Raw genomic sequence first — 24,732 nt, 5'->3', positions numbered from 1 at the left:
ATGAACTTTACCAATATCCACTCAAATAATCAAACAAGCAAAAAATAAAATTGGTTGTACCTAATGAAAACTCTTTTCCCATACCAGAACTAGAATACTTTCTCTCGACGCACGTTTCGCATAGTCTCCTGAAGAAATAAGTAAATGAAACTATTTCGATAAAGAACTTCATATAATTATATACATATATATAACAAAAATAATGCAAATAAAGTAACAAATTAATGGTGCCGGTATATAACAATAAATAACCTTGCAAATTAATAATAAAAATTCTTAGAGCCAATATAATCTAGGATCATCTCTACGTACTTGTAGTTTAACAACATGCTTGTAGATTTTCAGTGCTGGACCTAACTTCAAATTCAAGTTTGTCAAAACGTCTATCCTCTTCAAAAGAAGCAAAGAACGCCCGTCTATTTCCTGTAAATAATGAAATTATTTGTAATTTAAGTTTTATCAACGAATTTTAAAAAGATTATCAAACATTACATTATTTAATCAGGGTGTTTCAAACTTAAAAAGTTTATAATGTAATAAATCCATAATTGTTTTTAGAGTTGAAAAAAACGTCAATCAGATAATCAGCCAGTGACCTACAAGCACCCGAGTCTTCTAAGGGCTTGTACGAGAAATAAACAGACCTGGGCCTCAAATTTAAAAGTGTGATCCCAAATTCAGGGCAGTGTACTATTAGTTGCACACAAGATTCTAAAAAATTTTGAATTCGAATTTGACTCAAACTCGTTCGCACTAACCACACACTTTCTGAGCAAGTTTTATCACAATATGAACTGGAAGAACGTGAGTTCTCTTCAATAGATTGTATTAAAATCACTACCTGAAAAAAGTAATGAAACACTTCACAACAGTAGGAGATAAATTTGTAACTCTACTCTGTTGGATACTGATAGAGTAAAGAATATTACTGGAGTTTTTTTCCCAACAACAAATCGTTATTTTTAACACCTCGACACTTGTTTCGATCACCAAATGATCATCTTCAAAGAGGAAGATTAAGAGTTTTAATCTGGTGGTGTTGGAAAAAAAAAACTCCAGTAATATTCATTACTACACCAAAGGTTCCAAACAGTGCATCATAATTGATAGAGTAATTAATATAAGCAAAACTTTTCAATGGGTAAAAAGCTTTTTGGCTTTCTACTTCTAAATCTCCATACAAAAAATGTGAGAAACTTTCGAAGAAAGGAAAAAAGCAATTAAGTTATATACTTCATCACTCTCTATCAATACTGGAAAGACTTTAGAACTTCAATTTCTGGCAATGAATTGTCTTGAGATAAATCAGTAAAAAATCCGTCTTATCATTCTGAGCAACATATCAAAATGCTCTGAACTCTTCAACCATGTTAGAAATAACACATTAAAAGTAAGACAATGTTAATCCCTAGTTCACACAAATATCGACTTGTGAAGCTTGTCGTTCTTGTGAGAATTTACCAATAAATTCAATTTACAGCTACCGGACTGAGTCATGACCGGTGAGAGAAATCCTATATGTGTAAAGTTGGGGTTGTAAAATTGCATATGTCTATGCAATTTACTTTTAAACTGCATCACTAACTGAATACGGTCCTGAATTTGGATGTTTACGGTTCGAATAATTTAAAATACTAATAACAGATTTTTACACATCTACTGCACATCTTGAGGGAGAGGCTTCTCACCGGCCATGACTCAGTCCAGCAGTTGAGCTAAACATATTATTTTCGCTGCATTTTGTAATACTATATATACTGTAGCAAAACTTTGTACCGGACAATAAAATTATGGCTAAGCAATGGTTTTGGAAAAAATTCCAAAAATTCACAACACATATTTCTTCAAATTCACCCTAAATAATGTAGAATAAATTCTCCAAGAAAAATGTTTTTCAATTGATTCAACTACCCTAATTTTGTGTCATACAAATATTTGAATTGGATATTGTAGTTGACGTTTTGATTCTTTTATTCATTATTTAAACTATGATGTTGCCATCCCAACTCTGGCTTACACGCATACATACAAAAAAATAAAAACATCTCTACAGAAAAATCCTTAAGGCACTCTCAGAGCGGTGCCTGTGCGAAAGTAGTGATTCACATTGGATTTGAATCACTGGAGATTAAATCCATTTGGAAAAACGTTCTCAGGAAGTTGATTCCACATAAACGCAGTTTTCCAAATGAAAGAGTTCTTTAATAGTTTGAGGTGTACTGGGTTGAACCTCAAAAAACCGTCGCGTATTTCTGATATGTACCGCTCTCGATGGAATCGAGGAATCTTTGACGTTCCAGACTATCAAGGTTGCAAGTGATGTTCGCGTCTCCAATCAGGCGGATGACTCTTTTCTGGATGGAATCCAGCAGCTTAAGGGTACGCTTAGGGGCGGAGCTCCATACATGAGAACAATACTTCAAAGAAGGTCTGATCTGAGCTTTATAAAGCATCAAAAGTTGCTGAGGTGTGTACAGTTTTCTGGTTTGGAACAGTGTTCCAAGTTTTTGAAAAGCACCCTTTGCAATTCCAGTGACATGATTGTGCTAAGATATATTGGCGTCCATTTTAACCCCCAACAAACTTATCGAAGTGGAATTGTCAGACCTGACATTATTATATCCGATTTGGAGACAGTGCAAGGTATTGGCCATCATCATCATATAGTCGACAATATTCCATTCTTAAAAATAGAATTCCTTTCAGAGTATCATTCCTTGAACCAGGCTGAAGCTAACAGCGAAAGACAAACAATATATTGTCATCGCCCCATCTGGTAAACGAAGTACTAACCAACAGCATATCCGAATTTGCCCAATTCGTCGTATGAGGAAAGAAAACTTTTCACATATAGTTACTGGGTATACTTGAAGACTGACTGTAAATCCAAGGAGTTATTAACTAGTGAAGGTTATTATAGCGTAGAAGAATTTTTAGAAAGGGATATCAGATGATTATTGCTTTCACTGCATTTCTTTCTACCTTAATTAAAGAATATAAATAGGTGTATATGTATGTGTTTTTTTTTTATATAGTTATGTACCTGTCTTGAGTGTCCGACCTATGTTTATTCTGTGGACCATTATTATTGTTTATATATTTTTTATTAATGACATGTCTGATATCATGTAAGTGATTGAAAAGACGAATGAAGTTATTATTATTACAAGAAATGAATTTCGATTTTTAATTATGGAGAATCATCGACTATGTTGATGACGGCCACTACGTTGCACTGATGAAAGGCCAAATAACCCGAAACCGGTCTGCAAGTGTGTCTGTTTAAAATCTGTTTTTCCGTTAATCAGCTGTCCTTTCCAGTAATTGAAAATCAATTCCGGCAGTTGTATTGACAACAGCATATGTAGGAAATATTTTTGTGAAGATTCCTGCACCGACACTTGTCGGATATAATTAAATGCCCTTCGTAGTATTAGCCAGGGAATTAGTTGTTTTCTGATAGGTGTCAGTCCATTAACCTACAGTGTACGTGAGTAGAGACTGGCCTGAACGAATTGTTCTTGTAGATAGTTAAAAATGTATATACTACAAAATTTTTACTTAAAGTTCAACACATTTTACGTAACACTAAAACGCTTTCTCAAAGTTTGCGGACATTACAAGTTAACTGAGTCGTTATACGCCATAATTAGTACTCAGATTTCATATAATCCATCAAATCTGATACCTCTACTGTGGGGACAATGTTCTGACTTATTTTACAAATCTGACTATATATCGTGGAGTGAATATTACAACTAGAAAACTACTTGATTAAATGTCATTTCACTACCATATCTTGCTTTTTATTTAGCACTAAAAATATTTTTGACGTTGATTTAGATGAAATACAATATTTTATAAATGAATTATGTTTTTGTTTTATATTCAATCAGGCTTGTAAATAAATTGTTTATTTGCGATGTATTATTGTACTGACAATAATGCACTGCAGAAATTGTTTCATTTTACAAAAAAATAACAAATTTGATAAAAACAAACAAATCAATTTGTTGAACAACTAAATATGTGAACCTGCCTAGTTATAAAATGGATCTAGTTATGAAAATTCTAAATAGCACATATAAACTGTCTGCATCAGTTCCCTAGTTGTAGTATGTTGTGCACCTAACCCAATGGAATTTTTCTTTGCAGTTATTCATATTTTGCCACCCTGTGCGGTCGGTGTTGTGTATCAGTTTTGTGTTGTGTATCATTAAAGACACGCCTGAAGAAGGCATTGTACGGCGAAATATGTGTTGCATTTTTTGTAAAACTGTTTAGTGAAAATCTCACAAAGAAGTGGTTTTTGAATACGTTATGGATTTTCATCAAGTATCAGCCGTCTCCATCAAATATTTCATTAATTGAATAATGAAGGGCGTTTTTTGTTATAATATTAGTTGAAAAAAGTAGAAAACCGATAATTCAGTTTTGCTATATTTCTTGCAAGTGCTTGGAAATGATTTGTTTTCATTTGTAATAAAATTATCGATAACTTTTTGGTATCAATATAGTTTTACTTCGAACCAAAGCTTTCATTTATTATACTCAAGTGGCACTCTTGCAATAGGGCATCATATAAAATGTATCTTCACAGAAACATAAAAATACACAATTTGAATTTTGTAAAACTAAAGTGAATGACAGAATCTGAAATTTGATCCAGTGTTAATTAGCTGATACAGATTACCACCCTCAGAAATGTTCATGCCATGTGCCTATCTTGATTTTGCCACCCCTTCAAGTTAAAATGTATTCGAAAGTGGACACAATTTTGAATTTCCATCGTTAAGATCACTTTTTGAAATCAATGTATCAGAAGTTTGAATATTTATTTTTGCAAAAAGTACAAGTGGAAGATGTTTGCTTTATCTCAATACTAAAAATTGTCAATCTACATCTACTGAAGATATTGGACACAGATACTGGAAGGCATATTTGTACAGATGAAGTATTTTGATTAATCTAAAAAAAAAAAAATTTGCCATGAATTCCACATCTAACACTTTCATCTAGCCAAACACTCTTGGTATTACTTTTCTTATTTGCTATTGAAAACATTTAAACTTTTTTTACTAATTTTAACATTAGGTTAACCATTTTTGTATTTATTTCATTGACCTTGGAGATCATAAAATCTGTTTAGACTGTGAGTGACCAATTCTTTAACGTTTGTAATATGTGTATTGACAGAAAAATAAGTTGGACCACTTGAAAAGAGGTGATTAGGAAGTGTTTTGAATGACCCTTTCAAAGAGGTATCAATTCATACCATTTCATGATAAAAAATGAGTGGTGGTTCTAGAGTAAAAAGAAATTTGGACATATAATCATCCCTTGTAGTATATCATTTTAAAGCACGTAACTGAAAAATTTCATTACTGAATGGAGACTACTCTCTATTTTTTAAAAGAATATCTGCTTCCAACCGAACTGACAAATAAGAAGTGGAATAAAAATAAACCAAGTATGAATAAAACAGTGATATTAAAATATATTACACCCTGTAGGTCTTGCGTTGTCCTCTTGAAACTAAAATCAACAAGTAAAGACAATATAGCAAGTCTCCTGACTGAAATATTTGGCGTTTTTACATAAACACACATAACTTATTGATATAAAGTGACATCCATTTTGTGAGACATAGTGTATATGTTGAATACTATTGAGAAAGAAAGTTTTTTTCCCAAAAATTAATCACTCCTAAAAATATAACCCTTCCAATTTGAATACTATTATTTTATAAACTGAAAGGGGTATATTTTTAGGAGACTCATCTTTGGGGAAGGTTTTGGCTACTACTTCTCCATCTTTATACAAAAAAATGTAGAAAACTTTCAAAGAAAGGAAGAAAGCAATCAATTTAAAAAATGATTATAGTCCTCACATAAGTTTCCACTTTTTTTGTATAAAGATGGAGTAGTAGAAAGCCAAAACTTTTCTTTCCCAAATATTATTTTATATTATGTATATGTATATCTTGGGAGAACTTATGAATGTTGAAATTTTGTGTTTAGGTAAAAGCAGTTCATACGGCTATGTGAAACAAAGCAAAAATATATCATAATAACCTGTTCTTTGAAAATTTTAGCTTCTTCTTCAGGAAAGTATTGGGCAAAATATTGATAGACTTCATCAGCAGTCCAATGGGTGGCATCAGGTATCGAAGGATCAATGTTGTCATCAACTTCTTCTTCATCTTTAACGCTTTGAGAATCTGATTGTTCTTCTTGATCAGAATTTTCTGGCCTTGTACCCGTTTGAGGACTCAAATGAGGAGGTGTTGGTGATAAAGGAGGCGAATTATAATTGTATGGAGAAGAATCTTCAGAGTTTGAAGACGTGGCGTCATTAGTATCTGAAAAATGTATCATTAATCATTTTGGATAGATTATTGATGAAAATGCATAATGAAATTGTAAATATAACTTACACAAAACCAGTTCGTCAAAACAGGTTTCTCATACAAAACTACAGCAGTATTTAGCAGTACAACCTTACTGAACAGTGAAAACACCTGAAGAAGTGGTTTTGTGTAAGTTTCAACTATATACTATTATTCTCATACTACTACGACTATGAGTATAATAATAATAGCAGGCGGTATACAATACTTGTTTTTCACCAAATCTAAAGTGGTTCAATTTCAAATATCCCCCATTTCCTCGATAAATCAAAAGTACTGTCGACGAATCTATTACATTCTGGGGTTTGAGCCTACAATGATAATAAATAATGTCAATGGAATTTGAGACTTCCGCCATTGCATGATTCGTTAAAAAAATATATTTGTCTCTGCATGTTTGGTTTGTTCATTTGTCAGTTACTTTCATTATTTTATCTTTCAGATTACGATCACCGTGAATAAAAACGAATTTACAACACACACTTGCTTTAAGCAATAATAACATTGATAAGTCCCCAGAAACATATATGTTCATAGGGCAAAGATAGATAGATAGATTTATTTGGTCACATTATGTAAATTACATATATGACTTGTCAAAATAGTAACAGAGTACTATCGGCTATTCTTCTGAGACAATTTAAAAGATTAAAATATACCAACTACTTGCATGTACATATAAATACACATGAGTTACACATCAAATCTGCAGATGGAGAAATAAAATTTACAGTTTATGGCAATAAGAGTTGAATCAATGATCAATGGGGTGCATATTCATGGCCATAGAACCACCCAACTTTCTAGTATAGTGTTATGATTCATGGGAAATAAATTATTATTATTATCGAGATATAGAGGTAATTAACAGTAATACAACAAAGCATGCACGTAAAATATGACAACTTTGAATGTATGTGGTCCAATTAATCCAGTGAGTTTAGTCATGACATATTGTATAAATCAATCAAAGAGCTTTCCGAAGGTCCGCCGAAAAAATAAAAATTTACTGGCAAGAGTTCTGAAACAAATACAAAAATCAAAATCGAAAATTTCAGTGTAACCAGATATTGTAAGTAACATAAACAGTATGAAAACTCCCAACAACATAAATAACACACAGTGCCACAGAATGTTTCTTTTTAAATGTCGCATGAGCATGTCCTTTTTTAACCTACTTTTTTTTTATAATTTACAGTTTGCTTGATACTAGTAGGAATTACGAATTTATTAAATTTAAAATTATGTTATTATCACATTACTTCTACATTCTTCATCACAAGAAAAAGGACAAGGTATGTTTCGAAAAGAAGTTTCCATTTTTTCAGTTAATGAACGTTCAAGAAATGTTCAAAAACATCTCGAAACCTATTTTATTTGAGTAATGAAACAAAAATGCGATAAGCTAGTAGTGTAGATTTATTTTAAAAAATCAAGATGAGAATACAATCAATCCCAACTCGTACTTATTAGTGATTACTGAATGAAGCAGATTCGTGGTAAATGTCTTAATACTTAACACGCCTGAAGAATTTAGTCAAACACATTTGCGGTTTTGTGAAAATCCCTCAATAAAGTATTACTTAACCAAGTTACTACTGTATCGTAATTCATAGTTTTGAGCTGTTTTTAGAAGATTCCTTTGATAGGTATTATGATTCAGACAATAAACTGATTCGGACTTTCAACAAATGAAATTCGATTTCAATTAGCATTGCGTTTCTTTTTGAAGTTGAGATTATATTGAAGTGAATTGATGTTAAAAATATCGTGGTGATTTTGCGAAGCTGAATACAATCAGATTGCCTGGTTTTAGGTAAATTTCACTGTGGCAAAATTAGATTAGATTAATTTGTTGAAATTGGTTTTAGATTCATTTAACTCAATAAATTGTACTCTTAGTTTCATTGATATTGCTTGCCTTAACCCACATTGTTGCAGTATTCAAAATCTTTCCTGTCAACATACTTATCGGGATTGTAGCCATTAAACTAATAACACATCTACTAAACATAGATATGTAATATAAACTATTCATCACTTTTACTTTCAACGAAAGGCAGCAAACACTTTGTATATTTTTTATTACAAGAAACAAATTCCAAGTACTGAATTGTGAACAAGCAAGTAAAATAATTCTTGATAAAAATCGTGCTATCTACATGATGAGAAATTAGTCTCAAAAGTAAAAAAGCGTGACATTTGTTTTTTTGTCCGATTTTCTTCAAACCGTTTTTTCCTGATATACGTGGACTGTTCAAAAAATAAGGTGAATGTTCAAATTTCACGAACTAGGTACATTCAATTAACTTTTTTTTATTTTTTTTAAGTTGGTACACTCGTCGTCTCGAACATACAGTGCATTTCTTTAATGCCCCCTCCTTTATTTTTTGAACAGGTCAACTCAAAAAATTGAAATTTGGGATAATGAAATTACTGCCTGAATACTTTATTTTGAAGTGAAATTGACAGATGAAACTTTCAAGATGGCAACTGGGCGCCATCTGAGAAAAAAATTTAAATGAAAGGGGGGTCTTGTGACACATCATTTTGAAGCTCCTGACGAATACTTCACAGCCCTAGAATATGAAGTAAATATCTTCACCTACTACAAAATGTCGTAACATTCAATAATTTCCTGAAGACAAACACATTAATATCGATACTAGTATTTCTAGAAATATTCCTTTTTATCTGCCATTTGGCAATTCCAACAACCCAATAAGGTTTGTTAAGTTATTTTTTGTTTATAAAATCGACAAAAAACACAGTACGACAATGAACATCATTGTTCAGTTAGAATACTCTCATTTAGTTTTCGGTTTTACTAGCAGAAAGGTACCACGTCAAAAATCTCTAAAATGGTCAATTTTCGTCCATTGGAAGAAAAAAATTGAAGCGATTTTTATTTACGGTGTGACGCGTAACTTTCACGAGACCGAACGGATTTTCAATGAACGTTTTCCGAATCGTGCTATCTGTAGAAAATATTTGAGGGAACCTGTATTAAAATTCCCAACTACCGGTAGTGTTCATAACAAAAAGCCCCCAGGTCACCTGTCCATTCCGGAAGATCAGCAAGTGCAAATAATTGGTGAGATGGTAGTAAATCCTGAACAGTCTACTTATTCCGTCGCGAATGTTTGTAAGGCGTCTCCTTCTACTGTGGTGACTTTTGAAGAGGAATAGGTATCATTCATACAAAATTAAAATGGTACACCAATTAACTGAAGATGACGCTGATCGAAGAACAGTATTTTGCGAAATTATAACGAAAACCATTGCAAGGCATCCTACCTATCTCCACAATATTTGTTTTAGTGACGAATGTACATTTTTTTTTAAACGGCAAAGTTCATAAACAAAATTGCCGTTATTGGAGTAACACCTCACGTTTTCCGGGAAACACATATCCAATATCCAGAAAAAATTAACGTTTAGGCAGGAATATTGGGAAACCATATTGTAGGACCCCTATTTATTGATCAAAATTCAACAGGGGAACTGTATTTGAATATGCTGGAAACTACTGTTGACCCTCTCATCACTGAAATCGTCGAAGCGAATCCTAATGAATTCGTTGTGGATATTGTATTCCAACAAGATGGAACAGTACCACATTACTCCAGACAAGTAAGAAACTATTTGGATACTACTTTTCCCGGTCGTTGGTTTGGCCGTCGAGGTCCTACAGAATGGCCAGCCCGCTCGCCAGATTTGACTTTTTTATGGGGCTATTTGAAGCAAAAGGTGTACGAAACTAAACCTGCTTCAATATTGGGTATACGGCAGTATACGGCAGGGTATTGGGTATCAACGTTACTGTGTTCGAAAATGTTTCGCGTGAAATATCGGATAGGCTATTCATATGTCAAGAAGTTTAAGGCAACTATTTCGAGCATCTTCTGAACTGACCTCAAGCTTATTACCTCATATTATGTAGTTAAATGTCAATGTATTCAGGCAATTATTAAAAGTTCCGCCATTTTGTAGTAGTTGAAGATATTGACATTATATTCTAGGGTTGTGAATCATTTGTTCACTCCAAAAGTTCATTCCAAAATTACTGAATTTTGACAAAAAAAAAACTTCGCACGAGCATCGCTCTGGAATTGATGAAGGTCGTCAACGACTATCCAGATTTGCATAAAAGGGTAATAACTGGTGACGAATCATGGAAATATTGTTATGATATCGAAACCAAAGTCCAATCGTCCCAATGGAAGAGCCCATGAAAGCCAAGACCAAAAAAAACACGCCAAGTGCGATCAAATGTCAAAATATTGTTTACTGTTTTCTTCAATTACCATGGTGTAGTGCATCACGAGTTCTTGTCACATGGCCAACGGTCAATAAGGAGTATTATCTTGAACTTATGCGCCGCTTGCGAGGAGCAAAAAACAATGCATGGCCTTTGGATTAAAAACAATACCGTAATCATTCCTCAGCCACCGTATTCACCAGATTTGATCCCCCGCGACTTTTTCCTGTCCCCAAAATTGAAGAGACCCATGACAAAACGGCGTTTTGTCACGATTGAGGAGATAGAAACCGAATCGCTGAGAGAGCTAAAGACATACCAAAAAGTTCATATCGGAAATACTTAGAGGATCGGAGAAAACGTTGGCACAAGTGTATTATATCTGTGGGGGACTACTTTGAAGGGGACAAAATAGAAATTGATGAATAAATAATTTTTTTTTGGACAAAATGAAAATTCACCTTATATTTTGAATACAGCGTATACTGTATCAAATTAAAAAAGTAGGAAGCGTTGGAAAGAGAGTCAATGGCATCTTTTCAACCAATAACTGAGAAATCAGTCGGATTTAGTTTTCAGTAGCAAACCCTGTATTTGAAAGATATGTTCAAGTTTTCATTATGAATTTTGGGAATACAAATAAAATAAAAATCAATTATGTATTAAGAGTAATTGTATGTGAATAAGGAATACACCAAGGTTCCTTTCAGAGCCATAATTGTTCATCAATACATACTGTAAAACAAAGTTACTTTCCGCTGTCTGTCCCTACGCATGCTTAGATCTTTAAAACTATGCAACGGATTTTTATGCGAGTTGTTTTGAATAGATAGAGTGATTCAAGAGGAAGGTTTATATGTTTATGACATCAAATTTAGTAGAGAAATACTGATAATTTTAGAGGTTTCTAATGTGATATCATAAACATATTTTTTTGCGTTTACATTGCAAACGCTGGCTGAACCCTACAAGATAGATAAAAAAATGTACTGCACAACTTAAAAAGGGCTATAGAAAAGTCTGCAATAGTATATGTTTATCTCATAAGGATAACCCACAATAACTATTTTTTATTAATGACTTAATTACGAAGCGATTTTAAGCAATACAGCAATAATCCTTATCCAGTTAAGTACCTTAAATACACTATGCATTTAATATAGATCAATATGGCCCTTCACAGCATGTAATTTATGTTATAAAAATTAATAATGTTAACATTGTGACTGGAAAGAAATATTTGGGTTTTATAATTGATGAAAATTCAAAACTAAATATTCACGCTAATTTTATTTGTAAAAAAATATTTCAAAAAACTTTTCTTTTTTTCTCGTTTATGTAAAAAAGTGACTATGTATGCTAGGTTGACTCTTTCAAAAGCCTAATACAACCCCATTTTGATTATTGTACAACATTGCTTTTTCTACGTGTTAAAAATGAAATAGCGCAATTGCAAAAATTTCAAAATCAAGATATGCGAATAATATTGGGATGTAGTGTAATATGCGACTGATATTGGGATGTAGCAGTTACATAGCAATTAAATTGGTATTACAGTGTCTTAACTGATTTTCAGTTGAAAAATGTATATTATTTATGACTAGGATCTTTATATTTAAGCTGCATGAAGGATTGCTACCCAATTACTTTCAAAATTTCTTATTGAGAAATATTGAAGATCATTATTACAATACGAGAAGAAATAACAATTTTACATTAATAAAACTAACACCAAATTTGGAATGAATAGTATACTTCATAAAGGCCTAAACGAATTTAATAAACTACCACAATTTGTTAAATAATCTAATTCAATAAACCAATTTAAGTGATCATCAAAGAAGTATATTAGTGACAATTCATTATGATATTCGTTTTTTTTTGTGTTTCTTTAATGGATCTAACCCAACAATCTACAGGTGTGTATGTATATTTTGTTTTCCTTCAAGTTTTCCTTTACATAGTTTAATAATGTTATAAGATATTTATAAATTTCAATTTTTTTTTTATATATTAGGCTTGCCTACTAAATAAATAAATAAAAAAATATTTTCGAAGATATTAGATTTTAAATGCAGGGGCATAGCGGTTGTGGCGGAACCGGCCGTGGGCCGATGGCGCGTGCCTATAATTAGCGCGTCGAAGGCCGCGCTTCGCCCTATAGCACTTCATGATTAGCAGCCATTGCACGCATTACACCAGTGCGGAGTCGGGGCGGTTCGCTAGTATTATATATCAATGATTAGGCCACTTTGAATATCTTGACTATTTTACCTTTTTTGCAGATTACAGATTATCATGATGATAAAAAAGGGAAAGACTTTCACAAATTTATCCCCAAATATCTTGAGGTGAAATTATCATTTTGGAAAGTACAATTAAACAATTCTGAATTAATTGTATTAAAACGCCCTGTCAGTTATCATTCAAGGAGCTAATCAAGTGAAGATGTCAATCCTAACATTAAGTCATATGAGTGACTAATATCAACAACAAGTTAAAAATGTATGAAAAACTAACTCTAATCACATATCCTAATTCTACCAGTATTAGTAGGTATTCCAATCAGTATTAGAAGCTGAAAAATTATAATTCAAGAAAGATTTGAAGACATGTCTCAAAAAAGTACATACCTGGATTTTTTTTTAAATAACTCAAGTTCCTGAAGTATTTTATTGTTTTATTTTTTATGTTTATATTTTTCAAGCATTGTTTATTATTTAAAAAATAACATACCCTGTGTTAGTTCTCCTCCCCATAAGACAATATTGACCTCAACAATTGCCAAAAACATCACAAAAGCAATGTAATTCCCTCCTACCAACAAATAGTAATTCGATATTGTGTTACCTCACATATAAAGAAATCACATTTTTCAAATCAGGGAAACCAACTCAAAAAATAAGCATTTCATTCAAAGTGTATTGTAAGTATATATGACAAATTTATTATTATTACCGCGATCTAGTAAGGACTTGTGCCAATCAGTCTGTTCGAGAAATGCCCTCCCATGGCTGCAGCGTACTAACTGCACCTAACTGCTAGGAGATGCTCTCCTAATCTTCTTAGACAGCCATATTATTATTACTATTAACGGCAAATTCAGTTGTGCTGAACTCCTACAGAAAATTTATTCATGTTCAAAACCGCTCAACTGGATAGCAACAAACATTTTATGTTTGTTGCAAACATTTTGTTTGTTGCTAGCGAGTTGTTTATCTAGAGGTAATGCAAAATACTATCCTGAAAATCATTTTTAATCGTAAAAAAATATACTTCACTGTAGCACTATACAAAGAATCAGACTTATTTGAGGTGAGAAAATTATACACTTATCACTGCATATTATGGATGCATAATAACCCCACCCCCAATATAAATCATAATTATGAAACCCGTTCAAAAAACGAATGTCCCTCGCTGTAGATTAACTTGCATATCATACTCTGGCCCAAAACTAATAAACCTAGTTCCTTCAGACATTAGAGCAATCTCCAATAAATACAAATTCAAGTCAAAACTGAAAGAATATGTGAATCTGAACTATGACATATTGAAATCTGTTTATGAACTGGATTCATAATAGAAGTTCTCTCTAGGCTATGAATATAAACTACATCCTGCTGTAGGTAATATCTTGAATTAGTAAAACAATCCAACGTCACCTTCTCTTCGAATATTACTCTCTCTTTCCACCAGTTTTCCTTTCTTCCAACTATTTGTTTCAGTTGTATTTACATTGGCAGTATGAGTGCTTCATTATGCAACAATACCTCATTTATATGTATGTGTTTATATGTGTGTATGTATGCATATGTATATATGCATGTATATGTGTATATAAATAATCAACGTTTAAGTTGTTTATAGGTTGATACTACAACTCAAGCTCTGCTTAGGTAGATCAGCCTTCAAAATTGTTTATTTTTCATTGATTCTCATACCATTATCAAAATATGTAATTACCTGAATAAATTTATCTTTATGTAGCATTTTATCCTTTGATACACATATTCAATAGCTGCATTCCAAGAATCTTACGATTAGCCAATAGTAACGTTAATCTTGAGATGTTTAACATCTCCTTAAATTTTTGCTCATTATTTTTTGTCGTTTTATACTCTAAAATCGATCCGTTTTAAACTTTAAATTTACCCCTTTTAAGCCATTCTTAGTTGCAATTTGTGATTCAGTAAATTATCTGATTTTATTTTAATTATAATTTAACATTGTAATGTATACTTTGAATGGGCTTGCCCGTAAATAAAGAAATAATGACATACTGAAAAGATTCAGGTTGATTGATCGATATTGAGCTCTTGCTCTAGATCCAATTTTACAGAGAGAACAGTTGAGGTCGTTTAGTAGCTATCCATCTCCTCTGTAGACTCAGGATCAGATTCTTTGATTACTTCATGGTCCATAAAAGGTCCCACGAATATCTAGGGAAAGAAAGTCCATCCTGGCAGATTTCTGCATTACTGTGACAAGGCTTTCTAAAACAAGAAGGCGTCTGGTATCTCGGAAGTTCCATTAGTGACACTCAAAGGGCTCATAGAGTCATACATTTTTGTCATGGATACACATACCTTAGGGTTAGGTGCCACTCAGGAGGATCCTTACCTCCACGGGTGACACCTCATCAGGCAGGGGTACTCTAACGCCCCCCAATGGCGGAATTGAATGAGTAAGATAAAGATCATTCTGCCTCTTAGAAACATGTTGAACGGATTATTCAAACTTTTTACTTACCTACAAGACTCTTCTGGCTAAAAGAATTTCCAATACTAGACTGTATTTGATTTATTTTCAACTCATCGGGCATCTGGCAGTTGATACAAAGCCATTTGTTCCCATTACGATTTTTTTCCGGAATTCGAGGCTGATGGCACCCGACATGGTATCCGTCAGCACAAACTGAACAAACCGTCAAATTTCCCTATAAAAACAAACATTTCAATAAATATATTCACTTTTACTCATGTAGTGAACACAAAAATATTTTAAATTATAAACTTACCGCATCTGACGTTTCATAACAAACTACACAAGTTTTGCAATGCGGACATTGCCAAGTATTGTCTGGGTATAATTTCAACATCATGTCGTCTCCATTCAGGCAGCTGAAATGAGCTGAAAAGAAATGTTGTATTGAGTATTTGAACTTCTTTATCCCTTACTTAGCTGTGTAGAACTCGTTACATTCCTTTTAAGTAAATGTACATAACATTCATTTGAAAAAAATCTGCTCAGGAAGTTTATTCTGCAAGGTTGTTGATGACCCTTACTTGGTTAGCAAAACATGCATTGAGAGTCAGCTTTTTTTTCTTGTGAGCAAAAAGTGCCAGAGGTTCCAAATTCTACTCATCATGAAAACATATACTTATTTTTACATAATTTTACATAAAATATAAAATTTCTCTTGAATTAAGATAATCCTGTATTGCATTTCAATGGATTCTTCCTCTTCCAAAAAGGTGAATCAAAACATTATATAAAAAAATTCAGTAATGAAAAATCGTAAAACGTATATTTGAAAGTTATCAAATATCCACTAGAATAAACAAATCGAAAAGACTAATAATAAGAAGAATTGGCATATCATTAATGAACTTAGTTAATAGAATATGAAAATGTAAGGCCAAACATCGAAATTCGTGTCAACCATTACTTATTAGGTTTGAAATTCAGACAATAGTAGCCCTTATTATATTGAAAACCGCATGCTCGATCAGAAAACACCAACAGATTTGAAGTCATCAAAACAGATTACAGTATTCATCAAGCTGAAAATATTAGATTTGAAGACTCTCTGACATAAAATAGTTGTAAAATATATAACAATCTACGTATCACTGATTATAAAAATTCAATAACTCAAAAATATTTCAAAAACCAGTGAAATCTTCACTCAGTGAAAGGCCATATATTGCATTGCTTGATTGTTAGAATGAAACATTTTAAATTTACTTTAATTTTAATAACAAAGTCTTTTATAAACATATTGTGTTAGTATAATTACCCTGGTCTAATGTACTGTATTATTTGTTGTATCTTTATTTATTATTTTTTATGACTTATGTAAGAATTGTTATGTCTACTTTTCAAATAATCCAACATAGGATAGGTTTTGTCGATAAGAATTGTTTCTCATCAGACAATAAATAATTTTTCTCTTTCTCTAAGAACTTCTTTGTTTTAAGAAGGAAAATACATATATTGTCATGTTGCAAAGAGACTAACATTGTTCTGTTTGGTTTCTTCAATACGAGTATGTCTTTGGATAATTTACTGAATTTTAAAAATGTGAATTTTTTTTGTTTAACCAAAATAACAGTCTTAAGCAGATCAAAAGGAAATATGGTGACTATTGTGGGTGAGAAGTTCCTTATAATCCTACAAATAAATATTTCAGCGTACCTTTATTACTGCATTCCCTACAAGCCACCATACGATCGTTTGGTCCTCGTTTGTTCTGAACGTGACAGACAGAACATACTCCTCCTTGCTCACGACCATTGCTGGAAGTTCGTGAATCTGGACGACTCTCATCACTAGCTTTAGCCATCTGTTTCTCTATTGTCGATCTATTTAAAGATCCAACTGGTCTGCCTCTCTTTTTTGGAACATTGTTGTCAGAAGGATCAAATACTTTTTTAGCTCTCTGGTTGAGGAAGAGATAAAGTTAAAAAATTTGGACCAATAAATATTTATTTGAATGTGACTGTCAAAGTTTAATGATGAATGTTAAAAGTAGTCTGGACTCCCAATGTCTAAAAGTATCAACAGGTTTGGAACCTGACAGTTTAGAAACTTATTTCATCACTGTATTCTCAGGTTTCACCTGTTGATACTTTTACATAACGGAAGCCTCATCATACAGATTAAGTATTAGAAATAGTTTTTTGATACACACTACTATTTCCACAAAATTTATCTTCAGCTGTTCATGAAGTGTCATACCGTAATTTGTATTCGACAGGATTTTTTTTTAGATATATTTATTTGATCATATTATGTATAAAGTATGACAAGTCAGAAAAACAAATAGGTGCAAGGTACAAAGTTTTCTATAAAATAAAATAAACACTAAAAATTTTTAACAAGTTTACAGGGTATATTAAGATTTTCAAATCAAGTGTGGAGGTTCGGCGAGCATCTTCCTTGCGTCAAAAGTGTGTCTACGCACATTTTCTAAATATTCTAAAGTGGAATAAAAACAGTTTTTTTAAATATATTTTTATAACTTTTTTAAAACAAAACATATTCATATTTTTGATATTGGCAGGAAGTGCATTATACAATTTAAAATCATAAGAGTTTTTTTGTGATTTCATCAACCTGAAACGTTGAGGTCTAATAAAATTGCTGTTACATGTATCATGATCGTGTAAACTGGATTGCTTGGAAAACAAGGGGGCTCTTTTGTGAATATCTAATAGGCTTGAGTAAACATACAAAGAAGGCACCGACATAATTTCATGAGTGATGAATGATTCACGGCAAGAATCCCTAAAACCGATTCTAGCAAGAATTCTCAGAGCTTTTTTCTGTGATATAAAAATGCATTGGGCATCACTAGAATTTCCAAAGTAGAATACCGTAAGAAATGTGAGACTGTATGAGCGAGCAAAATACTATTTTCAACGTAGTGAAATTTGTTATTGGTTTCAGCTGTCTAAGTAAAAATAAGACACTCGATAGTTTACTTTTCAAACTTGAAATGTGGCTTGACCAATTTAGCCTATTGTCCAGAGTAAAACCCAATAATTTGACACACTGGAATTCAGGTAATGGCAGAGCCATAGAAACAATCATATTTTGTGATTTTTCCTTATTCATCATGAGTTTGTTGACACTGAACCAGTGCTCCGCTTTTTCTTGTATTTCCATAGACTTATCAACAAGAGCTGAATAATTCATAGAAGAGTATATCAAGGATGTATCGTCACCAAATGGTACACTGTGACATGGCTTCATATACTTGTAAAAATCATTGATGTAAATAACGAACAAAAGCGGGCCCAGAGATACTCAAACACTATGAAAAGTTTGAAAATTTCAAATATACCTATCCATATATTAGATTTTACTGAGATTATTTCATATGACGATAATTCGATGTAGGTTATTCCCTATAAAAATGGATGTTTCTTGAAAATGAAGTTTTCATTATTATTCTAATCTGAAGCACTTCGATACAAGATAATTTTGCAGACTTTTTGAACAAAGTACTTACTATTGAAAAATTAAAGGCAAATACAATATAAACAGTTTTGTAACATACATAAGGCACATTGATATTTTATATGTATGATGATTATATCCGATAGGCTAACAGTAATTTTCTCAAAGGACATATTTGAAAATCTTTTGTGTAACAGTATATAAATATTTAGTATAAGATACAAATGAATACTTTCTCATTGAATTTTTGGGTTCTATTTAGGTTTGTGTTGAAAATAAGTAGAAGTTGTTTTATAGATAGGTAGTTAAAACAAACACTTAACCTTAAACTTTGCCAATATAATGATTCAGTCATATCACCAATATCCAACGCAACTTCCTATTATAAGCTAAGTAATTCGAACAATGTTCAGATTGGGACATTGTGATACATGTAAATCTAATTCTAAGTCTTCAAATACACAAAGTTTTACAGCATTACACCAGCTGTTACGATTCTCACAATCACGATTAAATTTAACTTAAGAGCCTTAAAATGTTTTAAGAAATATTTTCTTTTTATGCCTTTACTTCAATATACAACACTCTTTATACTCAAATGATAGGTATAAAACCAACATAAAATAAGTGTTCCTTATATATCAAAAAAAGTAAATATCCTCATTTTGTAATTAATTTAAAAAAGGTAACTCTGGATAGGTTATTATAATTCTCAATGCAGGAATTTTGAATAATTTAAATCACTTGCATTAATTTTATAATTTTACCATTATATTTCAGGATAGATTTCATACCTGTGTAAAACAACTTATGTGATCAATAAAGTATTATTATATGGAATTGTTAAAAACTATACATGAAATAGCTTTGAAATATTTGAATATAGTTCGTGCTAAAAAAAATCAACATACTTTATATTTAGACATTTTCCTCCTGAAAAATTCACCACAAGAAATAATTTTGACAGCCACTGGTTTGAAAGAGAGAGTAGAAATTTACACTAACCTTACGTCTTCCCCCAATCCTCAAAGAGCCATTGTCAGATTTTTTCTCGTCTGCAGAATTTGTAGAGGAATCCATATTTTCAAAAAAGTCTTTTTTTGCTTGGGTTCCGGCACGTTTTTTGGGTTTAACTTGAATTAAATATTCCTCAGTAACATTTCTATTATTCTGATTAGTAGAGTCTCTATCTCTGTCCTCATCATTCGGGAAATTCATTTCCATCTCTGTCTTAGTACTACTCCAGCTATCCCTTTTCTCAGTCTCCTCTTTATCGTCATCTTCGTCATCCCTGGATGGTCCCATTAGGTAATGTCCATTATCCATTTTGATTAGTCCACCGCTTTTCACCTCTTTCTCCAACAGTATACTGATATACTTTTTCGTATACCTCACACTGTCTTTCGACAATATGCTGTTGATTATTTCTGTCCCGGGAACGCCTATTTCCAGATAATCAGGTTCTTCTACAATTAATTCTCCAAATGCATTCGTTAGCAGCTCACTAAATTGTCTATTTAGTTTGTTAACGCTGTCATTTGCATTACTACTTTGATTTTTCGGATTCAATAACTTTGTCTTTTGATTAGGGTCACGCTGTCTCATTTGTGCGTATTTTTTTGCAGCGTTACGGTAGCTTATGCTGCCTTTATATTCCACTTTAAGAACGTGATTATTTGCTACGCACCATTCCAAATCAGATCTTGCCTCTACGGAGTTTACGGCAAATCGTCGAAATAAATAATTGCAGATTCTCTGTATATCCGGTCGTGCTTTTCTCCGACGCAACTGGTCAATCGCCTCCAAAATACGCTCTCGGTTTTTTATCGAAGTCATTCTAGTAAACAAAATGTTATTTTATTATGTAGGTAACGACACTGTCACAAATTGGTTATGATTTTACGAAACTAATAAAAACTTATAAAGACTGACCGTACCTGAAACGTGCCGTGTATCTTTATATGAAAAAGAGAAATAACACTCCACAAGAAAACGGAACAAAAAAGAATATATGGAATATTTATTATACACACGTTGCGCTTTGTGAAACATTATCTTATCAAGATACCTTCTTAGATCAGAGGCGTATTTTTCACTATGAATTGAAAATTCAAGTGGTGGAATGCAAATTTTTCGCCGACTGCAAGCCAATCTCGACGTCTTCCCGTTTCCGAAAATTACAATAAATAACAAACTACAAGACAACGCTCGTTGCGCGCAGAAACGCGGAGGCATGCAAAAGTACATTGAGTTGTATTTTACCTGAAATCAAATTTGATATGCGTTGAAACGTCTCAAATAGGGTACTGTTACGCACAGGAAGTTCTCGGATATTATTTTAACAAGTTTTTCACAGTGTCCGTCACATATATTCATCCAAAAACAAACAGATAACTGAACCGCATCTCACGAAACCCGCATAACAAGATTCACCAAGCAGAGCGGCTAGCGGCTGACACACACAGGTTTCGTTGAGGTTGCGACAGGGTTGATGTGACGTAGCTAGCTTGCGCGCGCAACACACCCAAAACTCGGGACTGAAAATTGTTTAATTGATTATGAACAGATTTTCACGTTTAAGATACGTTGTTTTTATAAATATATATCTTTGTTTGAACTTTCGAGCTCGAGACCCTTGTCCTTTAAGATTATTTTAATATTCCGTTCGTTATACCTATCCATCGTTTCACAGGGCCCGATCCAGGGGGAAATTGCCCAGGACGCAAAATGTGAGGGGAAACAGAATTTGATTTTATTGATACGACGGCGTAATGGTAAAAAGGAAAAGAATATCGAATGATAGATTTTGCATATTATGTTAAACTAAGATTGTTAAACAAATATATTTGTCAATTGACCCTTTTCAAATCTGTCAATTGATGCTATTCAAATCTACAAACTGACAGTTGAAAATAAAATATTTTGAGTCAATTGGTTTTAGGAAAGATCTTTCCACTTATAACTTTCTCAATAACCAAGTTACTTCAGATTAAAAACAGAAAGTTGGTATTAACTCCTCTACTAGTCTACTGTACGTTTTACTTTTGTAGATGACGACGTGAATTTCATTATGACATATTTTCTACCACCTATACTATCGAATTATATAAAAAATTTCCAGTTACTTCGAATTCCACCTAATTTATGTAATTATTCTCAGTTAACTAGTTTAGTAATCCAATAATTTTTGTGTTGGTTGGGTAACAGGATCAATTTTTACTAAAAAAAAACAATTGTTTTCTTGCCGACGTTTCCAATTTAATTAAATTCTTCTTCGGGGCTCGGAAAGTAGTTTCTTCATGTTGATAATATTACTATTTTGAAAACCATCAGACATATTAGATACATATTAAAAAAAAGTAAAAAATATAGCAACAACCAAATTTCCGAGATAACACCAACACATAACGAAATGAAATAAAAATTATATTTAACTCTGAAAATATAAAACTATAGAGAGATTTGCAATAATGCGCACTGGCTAGCTTTAAAAGGAACTTTTTACAGATATCTGGTTATTTATTCTCAACATCTAATAATGTCAGATCAATGCTATATCTTTATCTTTAGAATCTTTCAGTGAAAAAACTAAGCAAAATAGGGTTGAAAAAAACATTCTACGGACAATGCCGTTTAAAATAATTGCAGAGTGATCTCGCACTGAGGATGTGCACACCTAAAGTGTGCGAGATGCAAGTATTATTTTCAAGTTAACAAGTATCTACCTACTTAATACATTCTAAACGTTACGCCATTTATTTCGGGGAGATGGTAACATTAGATATTATATAATGATTTATGAACTAGATTATTTGATGTCATAGTTTTCTATAAGTAATATGTAAGTCTAAAGCTAAGATGTAAGTATCTACTTTTTCTTTTATGCATACCAAACTGTGATAGCTCTTATATGAAAGAGACTATTTGTAGACAAGTAGTCATTTTATTGTAGACAGTCTGATTCATTTCCTAGTGACGTCAATGTGGTTGGAAACCGTCGTGAAGAGAGTGTTAGGGAGCAGTGCTTTTTGCTTTTCTTTACACATCAAATTTTATTTCAAAATATTCATTTTCTCTTTATGTATGTATCTCTCCTCGAAACAGTCGTCAGATTTATTTTTATTCTTGTATGATTTCTGGATAATTTCACCAGAAAGGCGCCATTACATATTGCAATGAAGGATGAATATAAAAATATATTTTAAATGATAATTTGAAGAGGACAAGAAAAATCCACAGATGTTTGTTTCAGATAGGTACAAAGCAAAATAAAATGAAAAGTAATAGGTAATATAATATTCTATTTACATAAATCTTTTTGGTTTTGAATTGGATCCACGGTTTCGAGAGAAAACTGTTCAAATTTAATACTGAAAATCATTTCTTCAAAATGCTAAAGTTATTACAATGATATTTTTATTTCATTTTTCTTAAGTTGTCTGTTTTTATATGGAGAAGTAGAAATCAAAAGTTTTTTTCAAAGAAAAACATGCATTTTAAATTTCAAGTTCTGTTAAAATTTTAAATTAATGATAATAATAATGGTCTTTATTGGCTGAAATAAGAAAATCATATCTTTGACGGGAATTTCGAAATTGTATACATAAAAAGTAAAGGTTTAAAGCTGAATCATTTGGAAGCAATGGAAATAAATGAACTTAAAAATTCAAACATTTCACTAAATGACCAACTGGATTTAAATTGATCACCATTATTGAATTTGTTTTCTTAGAAACCGATGTTATCCCATGGAGAATTGATAAAATATGCTATAGGCTATCATAATTGAGGATGTACCTTAGGTATATAAAAGTTGAGTAGATACTCTAGGTAATTATGATCGAGTAAGTACCTATAGGTAGGTAGTTCTCGATGGTGATTACAAGGGGTATATAAAAATTAAAGTAAATAATTAACTTTAAGTATATTATTCACTATGAAAAAGTTACTGTGATAGCGAAACATGCCGTGATATTTTTGGAAATAAAGTTTCTGAAGATCAAAGCGTGACGTGTAGTTCATGAAATTTCAAAGTTAATTGCATAAAAAAAATACAAAAAAATAATTTCGAGCGAGTGCCGTTCATACTATTCTGTAACTTTTCATGGCCTCGAACGTAAAGATACGAATATTTTGCTAACTCACCTATGAAATATCAGGCCAAAAACGCTTCTTTTTTCTTTGCACTGTTATTAAATCACACTAAAACAGAACACTGAATCATTTTGATTTCGAAAACCGGGCGTTAAATGCCCTTTTAAAACAACGGAACTATACGAAACTGAATCACGACTAACACGCTTCGATTTATCTTACCATAAGTTTACCATACTTTAGTCGTCACCCGGCGATTTGAGTGATTATTCCTCTGGTTTCTACTTCCATGGAAATAACACATTCTATTCCGTGCTTGCCTCTTTGCAAAGGGACGACGACGGATGACACTGGATTGTAGACTGCTACAGGGGGCGAACTGGCGAAGGATTTTAAAAAAAACACAGCACGTGTTTCGCTATACAATGCCTTCTTTAGGCGTGTCTTCACATATGGCGAAACACCTGTTGCTTTTTGTAAAAGTATTTAGTGAAAATCTCACAATAAAGTTTTTTTTGAATACGTTATGGATTTCCATCAACTATTGGCCGATTCCATCAAATATAATTTTTTTGGTGTCAACACCCTCTACTATGGTCAATAACTCCCCGAACCACATAGGAAGCATCATGACTATGCACAGACCTTGTAACATTGCACTCATTCCAACTCTAGATAAATTCTCTCGAGAAGAATGTCTGATCGAGGTAGAGATCGAACTCAATCAAACAATCAATTTATTAGTTGAAGAAGTGTTCAATTACAATACAGGAGCCAACAT

The 24,732-nt window shown here is 32.3% G+C and overlaps 1 protein-coding gene across 2 annotated transcripts; it reads right to left on the bottom strand.

Annotated features, from left to right (window-relative positions):
* Positions 1 to 153: 153 nt before the first annotated feature.
* On the bottom strand, positions 154 to 21,325 carry Lint-O (L(3)mbt interactor in ovarian somatic cells). Of its 2 annotated transcripts, none has more exons than XM_023155902.2 (7): positions 21,120 to 21,325; positions 19,863 to 20,694; positions 17,091 to 17,334; positions 15,691 to 15,803; positions 15,423 to 15,609; positions 6,075 to 6,361; positions 154 to 423 (listed from the first exon to the last, which is right to left on the bottom strand). In XM_023155902.2, the coding sequence occupies exons 2-7, from the start codon at positions 20,691 to 20,693 to the stop codon at positions 277 to 279; spliced, it is 1,809 nt and encodes a 602-aa protein (XP_023011670.1). In that variant the 5' UTR covers position 20,694; positions 21,120 to 21,325; the 3' UTR covers positions 154 to 276. The 2 variants fall into 2 exon arrangements, with proteins under 2 accessions (XP_023011670.1, XP_074031519.1); XM_074175418.1 differs by lacking the exon at positions 21,120 to 21,325 and adding an exon at positions 20,795 to 20,990.
* Positions 21,326 to 24,732: the final 3,407 nt, after the last annotated feature.

This window comes from Leptinotarsa decemlineata, unplaced genomic scaffold, assembly GCF_025532065.1.
Source record: "Leptinotarsa decemlineata unplaced genomic scaffold, Ldec_3_MD MMD2_tig00001019_RagTag_RagTag, whole genome shotgun sequence".
Taxonomy (NCBI): Eukaryota; Metazoa; Arthropoda; class Insecta; order Coleoptera; family Chrysomelidae; genus Leptinotarsa; species Leptinotarsa decemlineata.
This window is presented reverse-complemented; position numbering and strand designations above follow the sequence as displayed.